Source organism: Calonectris borealis, chromosome Z (assembly GCF_964195595.1).
Source record: "Calonectris borealis chromosome Z, bCalBor7.hap1.2, whole genome shotgun sequence".
NCBI lineage: Eukaryota > Metazoa > Chordata > Aves > Procellariiformes > Procellariidae > Calonectris > Calonectris borealis.
Window position 1 is genome coordinate 56,610,536 of NC_134352.1, and position 12,447 is coordinate 56,622,982.

General features: G+C 43.2%; 1 protein-coding gene across 1 annotated transcript in view; it reads left to right on the forward strand.

Annotated features, from left to right (window-relative positions):
- Positions 1 to 12,447, forward strand: part of GLIS3 (GLIS family zinc finger 3) — a 186,728-nt gene that overhangs the window by 38,609 nt on the left and 135,672 nt on the right. The window contains exon 3 of the mRNA XM_075136275.1: positions 189 to 1,317. Coding sequence (XP_074992376.1) covers positions 189 to 1,317 — 1,129 coding nt within the window. The remainder of the gene's footprint in view (positions 1 to 188; positions 1,318 to 12,447) is intronic.

The window sequence follows — 12,447 nt, forward strand, 5'->3', positions numbered from 1 at the left end:
CTTGTTACATATGTATTGCCTGTGTATGCCTGCTGGTACGTTAACTGAGAGTGCTAAAGTTGAGTACCTAAAATTAGGGAGAATTTTTCTCACATGTAGCGTTTCTTTAATTTTTTGTGTGTATGAAGGTAGATGAGCCACTGCTAAATTGTCTAACTGCTTACTTATTTATTGTGCCTTTATTCCAGGTCGCTCTTGCCACGTGAGTCTCTGGCCTCTACAACGTTAAGCTTGTCAGAAAGTCAGCCCACCTTGAGTGTTAAGCAAGAGTGGTCGCATGGGTACAGGACATTTCCCTCTGATCCTCCTGACCAAGGTTTACAAAACGGCAGTGAGCTGGGGGACTTACTAAATTTTTCACCTGGAACATCTGTGTCCAGTAACTGCGTCTCTAACTCGTTACCATCCTACTTATATGGCATGGAAAATAAGCATTCCCCTTACTCTAGTCCTCGCCATTCCTCAGCCCGGTCTCAATCAGCCCGCTCCAAAAAGAGAGCACTTTCTCTATCATCTCCTCTGTCTGACGGCATTGGGATCGACTTCAATACAATCATCCGTACATCCCCAACCTCTCTGGTGGCCTACATCAACAGCTCCAGGACATCACCAGCAAATGTCTCCCCACAGCCTGAGGTCTATGGACATTTTTTGGGAGTGAGAGGAAGCTGTATACCCCAAAATTGCTCTATTCCAACTGCCCAGAAAGGCCTTCTCATGGCTAATGGCAACGTCACCTTCCCAGGGTACGTTGAGAATGGGGCAGGTGAGTACCAGCGGATGCAGCAGCTGGAGCAAGCCAGCTTGCAGATGGCCACCACAAGTAACATGGTGATCCAGCAGGGCGTGCTGCCTGTGGACAACCAGGCGGTGCGCGTCCTGAAAAATGAGCGGCTGGATGACTTCTCAGGCCATACGGTCGACGTGCCTCTTCCACCCCTGCTGCCACCACCTCCTCCACAAGGGCCACCCCCACCATACCATGCTCACCAGCACCGGCATCCACACAGTCTCCCCAGTCACATTCACCCACTGCCTGTGCCTCCTTCTGCCCCAGGCTCCCTGCTTGACGAAGATGGTGAGCTAGATGATTTCAATGGCAAGCATGGCTGTCGCTGGGTTGACTGTGGTGCACTGTATGACCAGCAAGAGGAACTTGTGCGGCACATAGAGAAGATCCATATAGACCAGAGGAAGGGAGAGGACTTCACTTGCTTCTGGGCAGGGTGCCCACGAAGGTACAAGCCATTTAATGCCCGTTATAAACTGCTGATTCACATGAGAGTCCACTCAGGAGAGAAGCCGAACAAATGCACAGTAAGTCTGAATTCTGTCTCTCTTACAATAAAAGCCTCTGTATTACTCATGAAAATACAGAAAAGTTGTAATTCTGCCTTTGTTTTTCCTAGTTAATGGTGTGCTTTTTTAACTAGTCTATATGAATGAATGACTGCTCCATCTTTCCACCTAGATAGAAAGGAAAGGTATTCTTTAATTTAATATGAACCAACAGATAGAATTAGACAAAATTTTATTTTCTAAATTTATAAACTTTTACTGTAGACTGCAAAAGTGGCATGGTAGAACTTCATAAAGCAAAACTTAAGTACCATCAGTACTTAAGTACCTGCATAAAGGATATATGCGGGAAAAATGCTGCGGAATAAATGGCAGAATTTATCCTGACATATTCTTGCATCGTGTTACTCCTTTTTGACTTGAGGAATTTTCAGGATCTTGCATAATGTTACCATGACAAACTGAGAAGAGTTGGGTATTTTTTAAGCAGTTGATTGTTTCATTACTAACAAAAAACAGACCCACAGCCCTGTTTCCATGAATACGGTAGGAATAAAACATATAACAATTTCTCTGTTCGCAGATTCTAGCAGTGAGCATTCAACCCTCAAAGTCATGTTTTTCTTGCTGTTTTTCTTAGGGTCACTGCAAGTCAATCTCACACGTATGTAATCACATGGGGTAACAATCTAGCCAGTAAACCCTGGAATCAGTTTATGTTTAGACTCCAGTGAACCATCTATAATCTCTGTAATTCAGATTCTTGACTGGCCTTACATATGGTCTGTATTTTGAATGACGATTAGCTTACCCTTACTAAGTGCGTATTTAGTGTCAGCAGAAAGCAGCCTCACCAGTGCTGTTTCCAGTCCTCAGCATAATCTAACAAAACAATGAATATATAATTTCTGGAAATAACTGCTGATTATTATTCACTTGGAAGAAAAAAATTTGTTTATATGTTATGAAATATAAATTGGTGCTAGGAGTCTATTTCAGTGTGTGCCTAGTTGAATAATTTTCTTAGCATAATGTAGATGTTTGCTTGTACAGTAGATAGAGGAAATTTTTTTCTTTCACTTTTTTTTCACTTTTCACTTCTTTCACTAGTCACTACCCTAGGAGGACTCTTTATCCTTCCCTTTTGTCACAGCAGAGCCTGAACTCAGGATCTCTGCTCTCCGAATATTTTTTTTAAATTCAGTAATATTCTCTTCTCTCCTTTCCAGACATATTGGATCACAATTTACCATTAATTTCAGTACCTCCTCAGGGATTTCTCATGAGCTTTGTGGGGAGAGAGAGAAGGAGAAAAAAGAATTATTAAGAGTCAAGAAAGTAATTTTTCAAGGGAATAGCACATGGGAAAAAAGAGACGGAGACAGACATCAGCAGATGAGTGAGGACAGACAACAGTATGAAGAAAGAGGGCAGGAATGGTGAAAGAGCACTGAAAAAAAGAGTAATACAAGTACCCAGGGTCTTTCTAGTAGGAGAATTATGATGAGGGATCCAGTAAGACTGGGGAAAACATTGTGTTAGTAGCACTCTATACTCCCTGCCCCTCAGAAAGGGTGCTTACAGTGACCTCCTCATGATTATGAGGCCTCCTTGACGAGTCCTTAGCTTTGAACGAATCATCATTCACTGATGATAAATATATTAATGTTTAAGTGGATAAGGTACTTCATACGATAACATTTTTGAGATTATTAAACCTAAACTGTGTGCCACGTCATCCTGTGTCACAAAAAAATGAGAGGTGTCTATATTAGCTTCTCAAAGAGTGATTGCTTTCATAAACATGAAAAAGTGTGATTAATTTTACTGAACTTCAGCAAGTATTGCTGGATAGTGCCAAGAAGTTTGCATATCAGAAGCAGCAGCCACATGTTTATCTTGCTTTCATATTTAGAAGTGTAATGAAATGTAGAAACATGCAGGGTGACATTATAACCCTCATAAGGGTGTAAATCTGGAACATAAGCCCCCTTTCTTGGGACAAGCACGCAGAAATGGCATTCTTTAGCAGGGTTTCAGTGAAACAGCTTGATGCTTTCTTCCTTTACCATTTCACAAATTGTGTGAATTTGGAAAAACATGTTTGGCTTTCTAATGCCAAGGGGCCGTGGTGTGGAAGTCTCTCAATATATTTACGAAACTGTACTTCAGCCAGACTTCACACTTTTCTCACCAAGCAGTGAAATTTACAATCATATCAATACAATTTAAGGTTTTAAACTGAGATTTTAAGTGAGGTATTAGGGAGAACACTTCGGGCAAGATGATAATGAAGTATGATTTCTGTAATTAACAACAAATTATGCAAAAGAAATCTGAAACTTTTCACCAAACCTGTATGAATTTATGCATTTAAGTGATAAATCAAAACAATCCATTGGTAATCTTTATTTGTCCACCTAGGATCTTTCTATAATTTATTTTCTGCTTCTACGTGTAGGATGCCTCTTTCTCTAAAGTGAAAGTCGATGTCCACGGCAGTCTGCAGAGTAATAAAAAGCAGTCCAGTAGACCAAGCAGGGAAGGAAAAATGCCAAATACACATCTATTATGTGAACCACAGAATCACAGAATCATTAAGGTTGGAAAAGACCTCTAAGATTATCAAGTCCAACCATCAACCCAACACCAGCATGCCCACTAAACCATGTCCCTAAGCACCGCATTGACATGTCTTTTAAATACTTCCAGGGATGGTGGCTCAACCACTTCCCTGGGCAGCCTGTTCCAAGGCCTGACCACTCTTTCAGTAAAGAAATTTTTCCGAAAGTCCAGTCTAAACTCCCTTGGCACAACTTGAGGCCATTTCCTCTTGTCCTATCACTTGTTACTTGGGAGAAGAGACCAACACCCACCTCGCTACAACCTCCTTTCAGGTAGTTGTAGAGCATGATAAGGTCTCCCCTCAGCCTCATCTTCTCCAGGCTAAACAGTCCCAGTTCCCTCAGCCGCTCCTCATAAGACTTGTGCTCCAGGCCCTTCACCAGCTTCGTTGCCCTCCTCTGGACACGCTCCAGCACCTCAATGTCCTCCTTGTAGTGAGGGGCCCAAAACTGAACACAGTATTCAAGGTGCGGCCTCACCAGTGCCGAGTACAGGGGCACGATCACCTCCCTGCTCCTGCTGGCCACACTATTTCTGATACAGGCCAGGATGCGTTGGCCTTCTTGGCCACCTGGGCACATTGCCGGCTTATGTTCAGCTGGCTGTCAACCAGCCCCCCCAGGTCCTTTTCCTCCGGGCAGCTTTCCAGCCACTCTTGCCCAAGCCTGTAGCGTTGCCTGGGGTTGTTGTGGCCGAAGTGCAGGACCCGGCACTTGGCCTTGTTGAACCTCATACAATTGGCGTCGGCCCATCGATCCAGCCTGTCCAGGTCCCACTGCAGAGCCTTCCTACTCTCAAGCAGATCAACACTCCTGCCCAGCTTGGTGTCGTCTGCAAACTTACTGAGGGAGCACTCAATCCCCTCATCCAGATCATTGATAAAGATATTGAACAAGACCGGCCCCAAAACTGAGCCCTGGGGAACACCGCTCGTGACCGGCCGCCAACTGGATTTAACTCCGTTCACCACAATCTCTGGGCTCAGCCGTCCAGCCAGTTTTTTACCCAGCAAAGAGTGCACCTGTCTAAGCTGTGAGCCTCCAGCTTCTCTAGGAGAATGCTGTGGGAGACAGTGTCAAAGGCTTTACTGAAGTCCAGGTAGACCACATCTACAGCCTTTCCCTCATCCACGAGGCGGGTCACCTGGTCATAGAAGGAGATCAGGTTGGTCAAGCAGGACCTGCCTTCCATGAACCCGTGCTGGCTGGGCCTGATCCCCTGGTTGTCCTGCACATGCCTTCTGAGTGCTCCATAATCTTCCCTGGCACTGAGGTCAGGCTGACAGTCCTGTATGTCCCCGGATCGTCCTTCTGGCCCTTCTTGTAGGTGGGCGTCACATTGGCAAGCCTCCAGTCATCCACGACCTCCCCTGTTAACCAGGACTGCTGGTAAATGATGGAGAGTGCCTTGGCAAGCTCCTCTGCCAGCTCGCTCAGTATTCTTAGGTGGATCCCATCTGGCCCCATAGACTTGTGAGCATCCAGGTGGCATAGCAGGTCGTTAACTTCTTCCTCTTGGATTATGGGGGGTTTATGCTGCTCCCTGTCCCTGTCTTCGAGCTCATGGGGCTGAATACCCTGAGGATAACTGGTCTGACTATTAAAGACTGAGGCAAAGGCAGCATTAAGTACGTCAGCCTTATCCGTGTCCTTGGTGGCAATGTCCCCCCCCCCCATCCAATAAAGGATGGAGATTCTCCTTGGCTCTCTTTTTGTCATTAATATATTTGTAAAAACATTTTTTGTTGTCTCTTAGGACAGTGGCCAGATTGCATTCTAGCTGGGCTTTTGCCTTCTTAATTTCCTCTCTGCACGACCTAACGAGATCCCTGTACTCTTCTTGAGTTGCCTGCCCCTTTTTCCACAAGTGGTAAACTCTCCTTTTTTCCCTGAGTCCCAGCCAGAGCTCCCCGTTCAGCCAGGCCGGACGTCTTCCCCTTCCGTTCTTCTTATGGCACATGGGGACAGCCCGCTCCTGCGCCTTTAAGCCTTCCTTCTTGAAGAATGTCCAGCCTTCTTGGACCCCTTTGCCTTTCAGGACTGTCTCCCAAGAGACCCTCTCGGCCACCGTCCTGAGCAGGCCAACGTCTGCCCTCTGGAAGTCCACGGTAGGGGTTTTGCTGGCCCCCCTCCCTACTTCACCAAGTATTGAGAATTCTATCATTTCACGGTCGCTAAGCCCACGCCAGCCTCCGACCACCACATCTCCCACCAGCCCTTCTCTGTTCGTGAACAGCAGGTCAAGCAAGGCACTCCCCTGGTAGGCTCACTTGCCAGCTGTGTCAGGAAGTTATCCTCCACACTCTCCAGGAACCTCCTCGACTGTTTCCTCTCTGCTGTGTGGTATTTCCAGCAGATGTCGGGAAAGTTGAAGTCCCCCACGAGAACAAGGGCTAGCGACTGTGAGACTTCTGCCAGCCTCTGGTAGAATATTTCGTCTGCCTCCTCATCCTGGCTAGGTGGTCTATAACAGACTCCCAGCAGGATATCTGCCTTGTTGGCCTTCCCCCTCATCCTTACCCACAAGCACTCGACCTCGTCATCACTACCATTGAGCTCTAGACAGTCAAAGCACTCCCTAACGTACAGGGCTACCCCACCACCTCTCCTTCCTCACCTGTCCCTTCTGAAGAGCTTATAGCCATCCATTGCAGCACTCCAATCGTGACACTCATCCCACCATGTTTCCATGATGGCGACTAAGTCATAGCTACCCCGCTGCACAATGGCTTCCAGCTCCTCCTGTTTGCCGCCCATGCTGCGTGCATTGGTATAGATGCACTTGAGCTGGGCTGCCGATTTCTCCCCCGAGATTGGCGTGCGGTCCCTAGGCTCTTCTCTAGTGAGCCTGGTTTTATCCCCTTCTCCCTTCGAACCTAATTTAAAGCCCTCCCAATGAGCCCCGCCAACCTCATAGGCGAGAATCCTTTTCCCCCTGTGAGACAGCTGAACTCCGTCCGTCCCCAGCAGGCCCGGTGCCGTGTAAACCTCCCCCTGGTCAAAGAAGCCAAAATTCTGCTGATGGCACCAGCCCCTAAGCCATGTGTTGATCCGATGAGTTTTCCTGTTCCCTTCAGTGTTCCTCCCTGCCACTGAAGGGATCGAGGAAAACACTACCTGTGCTCCCGATCCTTCCACCAGTCGCCCCAGTGCCCTGAAGTCCCTTTTGATCCCTTCGGGACTTCTCTCTGCAACCTCCTTGCTGCCGCCTGCTATAACCAGTAGCGGGTAGTGATCGGAGGCCTGTACCAGACCAGGGACTTTCCTAGTAACTTCTCTAACCTGGGCCCCAGGGAGGCAGCAGACTTCCCTGTGGGATGGGTCTGGCCGGCAAATTGGGCCCTCTGTCCCCTCAGAAGGGAATCACCTATGACAACTGCCCTCCTTTTTTTCTTAGCAGAGGCAGTCGTAATGCGTGGGGCTGACTGACTCACCCTGGGCAACCCCCTGGATGGACCTTCATCTACATCCTCATTTGCCTGGCCCTCAAGTTCCAGGGCTCCATATCTGTTGTGTATGGGCAACGGGGAAGATGAGGGAGGCCAGGCGGGGATTCGCCTGGCGCCCTGAGCAGGGACCTGTTTCCATTCCCCCCCATCTCTTTGGTCCCCGCCTTCTGCCTGGCGACAAGAGGGCAGGGGATCCTCCGCTTCTTGTGGAGCCTCCATGTGCTGCCCTTGCCTCAGGGATGGTAGGGTCTGGCTCCACCAATCTATCTCCCTCTCACACTCCCTGATACTCCTTAAACTCTCTACTTCCTCTTTCAGCTTTGCCACCAACCAGATTTACTACAGAGAATATAGCAGAAGTCTATGGAAGGAACTATGTTAATGTAACGTATCAAGACAGCCTATAACCGAAGGCAGCCAATTACACTAGCCACCTTAGTGACATCACAGACTAGTCACTATGTGAGCATTGTATGTGTTGATGGTTCCTAACATTTTGCAAGAGACAATCTTCTCACTAAGCATATTGCAATGGGTCCTAGTCAGTATATTTATCATGCAGTGCTTGTTTCCGTACAGCTGAGTGTTGAAAATGTATTATTATATACTGTGTTGTATATCCCAATGGATTGCTGTGATAGTTCAACAAGCTTTGCAAGGTTTTAGAAATACAAGGTCAGGGTTCCTTCTAAGCTGTACTATTGCAACACTAATAGAGATAATGCGGAATCAAATGCACAACTAATTATAAGCTGAACTTCATAAAATCATTTTACTCTGTTATCGATCTGTGATGATGAAATCATGCATTTGAGAAGACACTTGAAGAACAGCTGGGACTGTAGTACTTGATGTGCTGCTTATAGTTAAAGACAGGGCCAAGTAGAATATTCCTTTGACCTCAGCATTTGTTTTGCCACATCTGAACTAGTTTCTATTTATCTACGTAACAAAAATCTGAAGTGATAAACTATAGCTACAAGCCATACTCTAGTCATTAGTTCCTTCTCATTCTGGATTAGTAGTAGTCTTCGATTCTGGAAGATAAAAGTGTGGTAGGGTGAGTATTAATCAGGTAGCAGCACATAAAACATGACAATCATGATAATCAGATCTAAAGTCAAGCATTCTTAAGGTCAGAAACTCAGAACATACTTGTCTCTCTGTACAAAGGTAACTAGGGTGGAGTGGAAAATAATTGCATACTGGTCCTGATAGATTTGTTTCGTATTGTTGTTTTAATGTGAATCAGGTTCTTTTTTTCCAGTTTTAACTGCACTTGCTGCCGAAGCTGCGTGTTCAGATTAGGTCTTGGCAATTTGATCCAATATTCTTTCTTTGTGTACTGAAAAATTATGATGTATTTTTCATTCCTGCCCATTTTTAGAAGATTGGTTCTTGTTCTAAAAAATGCACTTTGATTTTAAAACCCATGAATTTCATGGAGTCCTGCATTTTATTTTATATGGGAAGCCATAGTAGGTGACTATGCTTGGCCTCGCTTTATTACATGGCAATTTGTGAAGTTGAAGAGTTTGTGCAATCTTAGTAACCTACTAGTTTTGGTTATGAAGTTTTAGCTGTTTAAAGGAAAAACAAATTATGAATTGTGGGTGTGCCTCCACAAACAGCTCAAACTCATGTGATCACATCAGATGGCATCTAGCTCAAGCTAATAAATCTTACCTCTCAGCAATGGTACTAATGCTCTTTTAATGTTATTCTTTCAGTATACATAATGCGCCCGTAGTTCAAAATTTAATGACGTGTTTTTCCTGTGGCTGCTTAAGATGCATAACTTCCACTTGAGTTCCATGAGCACCTGAAGACTTATGGTATCCAAAGTACTGACCTTTAATATCAAAGCATCTCCTTATGCATTAAAAAATGCAAAGCAAACTCCGTTCTTCATGCAGATGTAGAACTAATAACAGCGAAAAATGATAGCCAGAGAACCATATTTTATGTTACAGAATAAAATTTATGAAACCTCTAATTTTATTCTTGTTTTTCTAATGAATAATTTGATTTTCCTGTTAAGTATTTGAACCAGCTTTTCTTGTCTTTTGACTTAGATATTTGGAAAATTTAAGACAGATTTTTAATGAACTTTTTCAAACAGGCATCTTTTTAATTTCACTGTAATCCAGAACATGACTGTGAAGTATCCAAAAATAACAATGAACATTCCTAATTGCACAAACACTTATGTTTGTGTGGAAAGGTTTCAATTTATTACCTCTTTGGGCTTGTGGATAGGCACAAAGATTATATTTTATTTATTTTATTTCTTTGTAACATGATTTTAATGGAACATTTTTGAGATTTTGTTCATTGCTGTACCAAACTATAAATAAATGGTAAACTGAAAAAATGAAGCCCTCTTAAAATTTTCATCTACTTGAAATGTGGAATCCCAAATAAAACTTTGTATCTGCCAAAATTTCAATTGCAGAAAATTTAGAGGTTGTTTTTGTTTTTTGGTTTGGTTTGGTTTGGTTTGGTTTAATACTAGGGTTTTAAACTAGAAAATTATTTGAATTCTAAGCTGGGGGGCTAATGCTAAGGTTGTGGTTTTGTAACACGTCTGTGTGAAGTATTTGGAAATTGGATTACTCTCCAAGCCACAAAATCTTTTTAGGTAACTTATGCTCTTTTCTGCCAATTTTACTTTGCATTTTCAGCATCCCTGTTTGGTTGATGGCTGGACCTATATCAGGAACAGAGTGAGTAAATTATGAAGCTTTCCATTTACTGATAGAAAAGCCTAACAATATCTGATGAGAAAACAGAAAATGCAAGTTATGATACAGTCACAACAGAAACAGACAGAAACCGTTCCCAGAAAACATGATTCTGTTTTAAAGGAAGGAAGAGAGAAGTAGAGGGAACTAGTTGATAGATTATACTGTGCATTGCAGAGTTAGTTTTTCAGAAAAGAAATACAGTTTTAAGCAAAGGTAAACACACTGTCAACTTTTATTCAGGTGATTGACACTGATTTCCTAAGGATTAGAGGTTTAATTAATGCTTTTGGTACTCTGTGGACAACTTCCCAGACATCTAAGTCTGATGGTTTATCTGTCAACATAGGCTTTAAAATCAAATGTTGAGAATTAAGCATCATAGAACAGTCATTGGATTGTTTGTACAGACTATTTAAGAAATGGAAAAATGCCATGTACTTTTTTGTGCACATATGATTGCACTAATTAAATATCTTGCAAACCAAATGCAAATACATTCTGAAGATATTTTTACTGACTTAATGTTTAAAAGAATCAAGAGAAGGGACTGGTCCTGTGAATTTTTAAAGGGTAAATTGCACAGCAAGGTCTCATAGACTTTAGTGAGATTCTTCCAGGCAGAATCCTGAAGTCAGTGACAGACAACTCAGTGATTCCATTGATTTCAATGGCATGTCTTGGATGCAGGTTTATACACATATTTACATAGAATCATACAATCATTTATGTTGGAAAAGACCCTTAAGATCATCAAGTCCAACCATTAACCTAGCACTGCCAAGTCCACCACTAAACCATGTCCCTAAGCGCCACATCTACACGTCTTTTAAATACTTCCAGGGATGGTGACTCAACCACTTCCCTGGGCAGCCTGTTCCAATGCTTGACAACCCTTTCGGTGAAGAAATTTTTCCTAATATCCAATCTAAACCTCCCCTGGAGCAACTTGAGGCCATTTCCTTTCATCCTATCACTTGCTGCTTGGGAGAAGAGACCAACACCCACCTCGCTACAACCTCTTTTCAGGTAGTTGTAGAGAGCGGTAAGGTCGCCCTTCAGCCTCAGGCATAGTAGCCCAAACACTGAGGAAGACAAAAATCAGCTTGATTCACTCTGATCTGTGAAGCAATTCTGTTTTACTGCCATTGTAGTCCCAATTAGCTGGGGTGGCATTTAGCAGATGCTAAAAGCTTGTTTGCTTTTACAGATAGATACTTGCAGGATAGGTTTCCAAAGGACTTGGCCAGTATAAAAATTAAGCACTGTTCAGAACATGATTATAGTGGACTCTCCCCATAAATGGTTGAAATAGGCTTCTTGGACAAGGATATTAACACTACAGCCAGTGCAGTGGAGTCCTCTGTTACAGAAATGCAATTGCTGTTGATCTTGTGTTAACTGCTTGAATAATAAGGGCTTGAATAACTGCTGAACAAACCTTTCTGAACAAGGCTGCGTGGAAACAGAGAGGTCTTTTTAGAGATAATCACTGTGAAGGTGCAGTCTGTGTCTGTGTAGAGTGCTGAACTAACTGAGAAAAGGAAATTCAGGAGGAGCTAGTGAGGATACTGTTACTGTTCTGTCTAGAACTGCCCTGGGACTCAGTTAGCTCTGTTCAATGCATCTGCATTTGCTAAATGTTAGTATAGCCACATGATGATTGTTTTCTAATATCACCTTTATCTACTCAAGTGCTTGTTCTTCCTGTCTATTAAAGACTGTTTTGATTTATGTTTGGTACTTTCTTACCATCATTTTTAAGGACATATAGCAACTTTATTCCATGAGTACTCGTCTCTCGAGAATTAACATACATCATTACAAAGTTCAAGATCACAAGTGAATCATTTTAGACAGATGTCACTGTGGTAAGAAATTCTTTTTTAAGAGCTGTTTCTGCGTGAAATGTTGAAATGTAATGTTCCTCATCTGTCCATGAAGTAGTGTGCTTGATACAAAGAGTTGTTATAAATAATTTCCCTCCCTCTCTTTTCTCCCTCTTTGAATGCTTTCTGTTGGTCATCAACTGGCACATGCTCAAGGAAAAGATGACAACGTGCCTTTATGGGTACTCTTGGTACATTTCTATAAATATATTCAAACAAAATTAAATTGCTTTGGTTCTTTACTATATTCTTTACTGTTTAACATTTGCAAAATTGCCTCCAAGGTTAATTAGATGTAAACATCAAGCAATGCCACTGTTCTTCAAGGTCTGTTGTACTGCAGATGGATGTATTTTCCTAGTAACGTTCAGATTTCTGTTTTAAGAAATCACAGCTATGCAAACAAGCTTATCTGGGCCACAGTAAAAAATCATTGATTCTA